The sequence below is a fragment of the Dioscorea cayenensis genome, chromosome 6, assembly GCF_009730915.1.
Source record: "Dioscorea cayenensis subsp. rotundata cultivar TDr96_F1 chromosome 6, TDr96_F1_v2_PseudoChromosome.rev07_lg8_w22 25.fasta, whole genome shotgun sequence".
NCBI lineage: Eukaryota > Viridiplantae > Streptophyta > Magnoliopsida > Dioscoreales > Dioscoreaceae > Dioscorea > Dioscorea cayenensis.
Window position 1 is genome coordinate 16264821 of NC_052476.1, and position 8257 is coordinate 16273077.

The 8257-nt window shown below is 35.9% G+C and overlaps 1 protein-coding gene across 1 annotated transcript; it reads right to left on the reverse strand.

Moving 5' to 3' along the window:
• Nucleotides 1-5907: 5907 nt before the first annotated feature.
• Nucleotides 5908-6950, reverse strand: LOC120263176. Its single transcript, XM_039271065.1, has 3 exons — nucleotides 6421-6950; nucleotides 6196-6280; nucleotides 5908-6132 (listed from the first exon to the last, which is right to left on the reverse strand). The coding sequence occupies exons 1-3, from the start codon at nucleotides 6948-6950 to the stop codon at nucleotides 5908-5910; spliced, it is 840 nt and encodes a 279-aa protein (XP_039126999.1).
• Between the last annotated feature and the right edge of the window lie 1307 nt (nucleotides 6951-8257).

Sequence of the window (8257 nt, forward strand, 5' to 3'; positions counted from 1 at the left end):
GCTTTACTAGTTCTTCCAACTGATAGAATCTCGTCAAGCTTGGCAATACCCTTGTTCATGGAGCCCAAGGTCTTCTCAGTATTGCAACATCATATCATTAAATCTGTTCATTATGAGTTTATAGCTTGTGAGAAGATCATTTTCTGTTACCTCATTGTACTTACTGTCAATTTCAGTGGATGTTATAGCTGATGTTGCAACATATTCTGCAACAGGCGTGGATCCATTCATCACAGCAGGAAAGGACATATGAATGTTGCTCGGACTTCCTTCATCGTCTTCTCACGATTACCATCTCGAGCCATCACTCCATCTAGCATTCGATGATTTTCCTTTCTTTCGAAGTATTAGCACAATTGGCTTGATAGTGCCCCAAAGCCTCCACATTCTCTACACTTGATCTTCATGAGGCGATCTTCAATTTCTTCCTTTTTGTGATGATCTTCGACTTCTTCCTTTTCTTTATTTAGACCATCTTTTCTTTGAAATTTCTTGCCTTGTGTCTTGTTTCTTCTGAGCATGTCATGCATCTTTTTTGACAAAACAACAATTTCTCTATCCTCTATCCTCTTCATCTTACTTATAACGACTGTTGTAACTCTTCATGTTTTTATTAGCTTCAACCTTCAAGGCTATATCTTCTATTCTTCTTTCGGGATTAAGGTTCATCTCATAAGCTTGCAAAGACCCCCATCGACTCATCCAGTTTCATAGTTGAAATATCTCTTGCTTCTTCTATTGCCAAGATTTTTGCATCATATCTTCTTGGGAGTGATCTAAGAGTCTTCCGAACTAGCTTTTTATCCGAGTACTCCTTGCCAAGCTGGTAGGCTTGATTGCAATGTCCATCAATTTGGCATTGAACATGGCTATCGTCTCATCTTCTCCCATCCTGAGATTTTCGAACATAGTTGTTAACATTTGAAGTTTGGATTCTCTTACCAAGTTGGTACCTTCATGTATGGTTTGAAGAATCTCCCAAGCTTTCTTGGCACACTCACATGTTGCATTATACTTGAACTTGTGGGTATTAGGTAACACTTAAGCACTCATAGAAGTCTCACACAAACCAATAAAGAAAGAGCACACAAACAAACACAAGGAGACACACAACGTTGGTAACCCAGTTTGGCATCCACTCGCCTACGTCTGGGGGGCCAAGCCCGGAGATAAAAAATCCACTAAAAGAGGTAAAAATAGATGAGTACAAACACTTGTCACTCACACTCTCAACAATAAAGATCACTACCCTCTCTAGATTGTCTGGTGCTCACACACTCTCCTCCAAGAGTTACTCAAGAGTCACACATACAATCTACGAGCAAGGTAGCTTATATAGACGCCTCAGTGTCCTAAATATAGCACATACCTCTTTTAGAATCCCCACGGCTACTAATTTAAAAACCTTCCGAAATTAGCTGTTACAACTCCTGTTGTAACATAAGTTGCAACATGGCCCTGACTGCTGACTTGATTGAGTTCTGGTTACGTTGCGGATGACCTCAAGACCCATCAACCTCCTTGTCATGCTTAGTCCGAGTCGATGCAGCCAAATATCCCGATCCTGACTGCCGGCAACTAGCCTACCTCCTCAGTTCCTCATCATGTAGTCCCCTCGCAAGGGGCGCACGTCCTTGTGCGTCTTCACGAAACTTGCCAAACTTAGTCTTCAATCCACCTAAATTTGGTCTTCAAAGATTCTCCAAACTTGATCTTCAATTCACCCAAGTTTGGTCCTCAAATCTTACCTTCAATAGATCTTCAATCAATCAATTCAATCATCAAGGATTTCTCAAATCATATCTCCTTCGTTCATACCATGAATAGATAATTCTTCAAATAAGCTCCACCATATTTAGTCTTCAATCATATCTCTCTAAGTATGGTTATGATATGATCTTGTCTTCAAGTTGTAATGCATTACCAAAAATAACTCCACCAAGATCTTTAAGATAGCTTCACCATAATCTTCAAGATATTTGCCTCCATGTTAAAAATAGCTCCACCAAGATCTTCAAGATGTTTGCCTTGCACTCCAAGTCTCCTTGCCATGTCACAATTCTTGCCACATCATCAATTATGCTTTGTCACCTTAGTTGCCACGTCACTTGGTCTAAGTGTCAAATCATGCCAATAAATAGTGCGGTTGCACTAACAAATAGTTTTTCCAACATCTTTTAAAATTTCTGTATCATTCCATCAAAAAATAATTCCAAGGGAATTTTTCATCTTATTCCCAATAGAGTGTTTTTGGAGATTTCTAGCAATGAATTCAAGGGGAACTTTTCATCTCATTCCCAAAAAAACGGAACTTACATAAGAAATTTCAATAGAAATCCCTATGAATATTTTTTAGAAAATCTCTAGTAAAATTTATGACAATAATTTTACAAATGCTACACCAACGAAGAATTACGTTAGAGACACACAGCCAACAGAAACAATATGCTAAAAGTTTTAAATATAGTTACATTTTAATCAAAAGCCCAAGTTTTAAATATAATTACATTATAAATGATGGCCCTTTGGTTTAATAGTACTAGTGCCACTGTGAAAGGTAACTTATGGGAATTTTTATTGGTTATGGTTTAAATTACGCCGAACATAATGGTGACAAAATGGGCCCTTAGTTATGGAAGCGGATTTGTAGCAAAACAATCAATTGCATTTCAAATGATTAGCTACATAATGTGTTCAACAAGAAATTTTGGCTCTATTAGGTGAATGCGCACAAGCCGAACAATCAATTTTCACATTTGGTTCTACTAAGATTTTTGTCCTAAAAGGCATGCTATGTAAAAATTACATGGTTTGGTCACTTGTCATATTTAGAAAATAAAATTGTTGGCTAGTTAATCATTTTAGTAAAGTCTAAAATAATGCTTTCATTCAATATCTCTCATAAGACATCCAAGGTCAACAATTTCACAAATTTAGAGTCGATGCCTCTCTATAAGTCTTTCAATAAAATATTTACTGGTGCCCCATAAGACAGTAAAGCATTTGAATTAGGAAAGCGCAAGCACAGACCCAAAAATCATAGAACCTTGGCAAGATAAAAAAGTAAAATAGAAATCATAAAGGGACACAGCTTAAACTACAAAATACACTAAGTCTCAAGCTTTATCAAATATGGCACAACAGAAATCTACACATATTTCTAATTCTTGGCAGTAAAAAAAATTATGAAAAAGGTTTATGACTGATTGAAAACCATAGAAATCATTTGGTTAGAAAGGGACACAGAAGAGAAACTCAATCTCACAAATGATATTGGACCTAACTGGGGCGATGACTCCATCCTAGATATAGACATCGGCGACCTCCTTGTGATGAGCGTTCGCCACAGTCCCTCCCTTGATCAAGATGTTCCCGGAAGTGGAGCAGAGCGCCGGATCCCATTCCGGACCACAGACACTGCCAATCAATTTTCAAGCGTGCTCACGACTCTAACATTTTTTTTTTTTTGAGAAAGACGACAAGCACCAGAACCCAGGATAGTGTCCTCCCCGAAACGAACACCTTACGCAAGAGACCCATGCCAATTGACCCAAAGGTCGTTGGTACGGCTCTAACATTTAACCTATTCATTTGAGCAAAAATAAATTAATAATAATAATAATAAATAAATAAATAAATAAATGCATTACATATCCATTATCCACGTAATGTGTTCAACAAGAAATCTTATGTTAGACCGAATAAATTTTTATCTTTTATCTTTTAAGTTGTTGGATGGAAGGAATATAGGTACATAGAAATTGTAAATCGAGAAGTTTTCAATAATATTTTTCAAAAGCATAACTGTAATTTGAATTTTTTCCATGCCCATATCTGTAATTTTCCCAAAACAATACATACAAAACACATGCAACTTTTGGTTTTTGCTCCATCAAATACATTCTTTTAATTAAATCTTCTGATCTTAAGTATGCTTCAGTCACCTTACTTGGTTAAATGTATATTTTTATTATACTTTTAAAATATTTAAATATTTTAATCCATTTTAGAAATGTACTATTGAAATGCTTAATCCCTGGCACATGTGCCAAACATATAATACTTTTATTATTCATCTGCTTCAGTGATCCAACACAAATCAAATTTAAGATCAAAGTTTATAATGATATAGTATTTGCAGGTTATTATATTTTGTCAAGAATATGATGTTTAAGCTCCATCTTTGGTAACCTCTAACATCTCATTGAAGTTTACATTTAATAATTGTTAAAAGCTAAAACATTAAATTTGCTCCATTGAGATTATTTCAGTTAAAATAAATAATATTCAAAGAAGAAATTTTACTTCATGCGATCAATAATGCATAATGGATGCATTAAAAGCTTTAAAATAAAACAATATAAAAAAATCATATGACCAAACCAACCTTCTACAAATACACAAGACAAAACACTAAATTACACAGTTTTTACATGACACTGAGGTCTTATTAACCCAATTTTATCAAATAATCTCAATTTCCCTTAAAAGATATAATAACTGACAATATAATATATTATTATTATTATTATTATTATTATTATTATTATTTTGTGGTGGTGTAACAACTAGCATCATTATATTAATATGATTCTTGATACATTTTGGATGAGCTATTAAAAAAAAAATTTGAAACTACCTACACTTGTATTGTTAAAATAAATTAAACTCTTATTTATATTTTATGGTTGTATCTCTACTGTGGAGAATAATAAAATTCAGGGTGGGGCAAATCAACAATAAGAAATCGAGGCAAAATTTTGAAAGAAATTTGATCTTGAATTTTGAAGTCTTCATATATGGGTTATTTTTTTAGTAGGGTACCTTACTATGCCCATGCTTCATTTTGAGCACCTTTTTTTAATTCATATCTAAATGAGCACTTGAATTTAATTTGCTTTCATAGGGAGGGCACTGATGCTATCAGGTGATTAAATGCTGACGTGTCCACCGGAGATCTCACGTGGACTCCAAATTTCCACATCACTTGCGCACGTGGAATGGCCACGTGGACAACTTATCCACCTCATCAAAAAAACGCCACGTCAGTCTTCTTCTCCCTTTTGACTTCTCTTTCTTCACGTTCGGAGAGAAAGCATAGCTCCCCTTGTTTGCCCTAACTTTCTCCTGTTGTCCACCTTCTTCTCCTCCTTGTTTGCCAAGAGAGAGCAAAGTACCCAGAGAAAGTAGACGGTGAGAAACTAGGGAAATAGACCACCTCCAGAGCGCTCGCCAAGAGACTGAAGAGGCCTATGTATCTAGAGCCACTTGTTCATAATTTAGACTGAGCGATCTCCCCGTTCTTCTCCAAGAGAGCCTTTGATTTATCTCCCTCTTCTTATCATGTAAATGGACAAATAAAATTTGGACACAGAAAATATCATAATTGTAAAAGTTCTGCTGACAAATTTATCACGAAGTTTATCTACCATTATGAGTGTAATCATTTATAATTACAAAGTATAATCAATGTCTTAAACTTCAAGTGAATCAATGTGAAAGTCTGGGCAAAGGTTAACCATTGGCATTGACAATAATTGGACAAAGTTACCTGGCTATATGCAGGTATATGACATTTACATAATATGTGCAGTATACACAGTCATATATTCAAACCAGTTATACATTACATTTGTTTTGGAGACAAGGAAATCAAGTGTGAGACACAATTATGGGAACTAGCATTTATAATTCATTCATTTAGCTTGTTATAACAAAATTGCCTGTGGCTCGAATACAACCTTAGAACATAATATCACCATATCACAACAAAATTGCCATTAGGCTCTGAGTACATCCTTAGAACATAATTTCATGATGTCATAACAAGAAATATCCAAGAGTAGCATCTTTTTTCAAACATTCCCTTCATCACTATAACTAGTCTTGATACCTTTTGTCTATCACTCATAAAAGCAAATCCATGGCCGTTATTAACAAATCTGCTGCCAGTAGCTCTAGGAACCATCTCCAGTTTTCATAGTTTTCTTTATCCACCACAGCCCATGCTATGGGATAGATGCAATCATTTGCATCTACTCCCACAGCTGAGAGGAGTTGTCCTCCAAACTGTCCCTTGAGCCAGCAACCATCTATAGAAATAATCGGCCTGCATCTTGCCATGAAACCTGCCTTCAATGGACCCAAGCAAAGGTACATACCTCAAAATATGCCTTTACTACACTTGAACATTACAGTGGAGCCTGGATTTGTCCGCAGGATTTCAAGCCTATAATCATATAAACTCTTGATCTGCTCACATTCATCACCATCCAATAAGCTACATCATAAATTAAACAAAAGATCATAAAAATCAAGATATCAAAATGTTGTATTACACAATAAAAAATAAATAATAGCCATTCATTCCACCGAAGTAATTGAAAACATCTTAATAGAAGAGTTACAAATTTACTTAACCTTTTTGCAATACTTTTTGCCTTCCAAGCCTTTAGTCTTGTAATGTTAACTTGCTGTTTTTTCTTCACAGTTTGCATGATGCTTGCTACTGACCATCCTGGATCTACCCTGAATTGATCTAAATAATTTTCAACAACCCATTTTGCACTAACATGCCTCACATTGTTATCCCTAGTGCACTCATGTTTGAGGATTCCAGATTTTATTTGTATAGTGTTGTGGTCTTTAATCATAGGAGCTGCCCATAAATAGAAAGGACATCCTTTCTTGCAAATAGCCTTGTACCTCTTCTTGTTACTGGGCCTTAAATTCATTACGTACCTATTCTTAATTCCATAGTTCCTAACAGCCTCCTTGAATTGATTAAAACTGCTAAACTTCATTCCAATCTCAAAATGTGGGTCATTCATATCCAATTCAGCATGAAAATCTGAATACTTGGGCTTTTCTGGGCCATATCCTTCTTCATTTGTCTCAAAACATGATTGCAACCCACCAGATCCATCACATTCAGAATCAGTTTCATTCATTGCATTATTTTGATCTTAAATACATTTCTCTGTAACCTTCCTATGACCCTCTGCACAATCATTGACCATTTCATCACTTTTGAAACTATATTTAGAATCTTCCAACTCACTCCCATCATCATCCCCTTCCTTTCGTTGTCCATGACTTGCCGCATCAGTATTTTCTCCCATTGCTTGAACCTGCTCACCATCTATATTTTCATAACCTTGCTCACCATCATCATTATCTCTTGTAACTAACTTAGAAACCTTAGCAAATACATTTACTACCCTTTTGTCACTAACATTTGCAGCCAAGTCCAAAGCATCTCCATCATTGATTATCTCTCTCATACCCACATGACAATCTCCACAATCCAACCACCAAATTGTAGTCCTGTCTACTTCCACATTCATCTCCTTTGCCATATTTAAAATCTCTAATCTGGAAATCTTATCGTGACAACAATAATCAAAGAAAACCAAAGAAACTCTAGCCATCGATTTGTGTGCTTTCACCATGTGTATAATACAATTTAATTGTGAAATAGTCACTACTAGGTGCTGAAAAAAAGCCCAAATTGTGAAATAGTTAATCCCATGTCATGAAAAACCTAAAAACCCAAAAGTGCTAAAAAAGATTTTTGTTAAACCAAAGAGACAGAATCCTTAGACTTCAACATATAAAAAACCTAATTAACTATAAACTATTCAACTTGAAAAACCTTAAACTAGTGGAGATGCAAAATTGGAACAAAAATAATGCAATGTATTACTATAAATTGGCGCTTCTGCGTTGGGTGGCCTTATCACCCACTCAACTTCCATGCCTTCCTGATAAAACGCTCTGAATATGGGCCTCTTCAGTCACTTAGCGAGCACTCTAGAGGTGGTCTGTTTTCCTGGTTTTTCACCGTCTACTTTCTATTGGAACTCTACTCTTTCTTGGCAAACAAGGAGGAGAAGAGGGTGGATGACAGGAGATAGTTAGGACAAACAAGGGGAGCTATCTCTCTGCTAACACGAAGATGGAGAAGAAATCGAAGGACAGAAGAAGGGGCTTGGGCTGACGTGGCGTTTTTTTGATGAGGTGGATAAGTTGTCCACGTGCGCAAGTGATGTAGAAATTTAGAGTCCACGTGAGATCTCCGGTGGACACGTCAGCATTTAATCACCGGAATAGCATCAGTGCCCTCCCTGTGAAAGCAAATTAAATTCAAGTGCTCATTTTGATACGAATTGAAAAAAGGTGCTCAAAATGAAGCACGGGCATAATAAGGTACCCTAATAAAAAAATAACCCTCGTATATGTGATGTTATATATACAT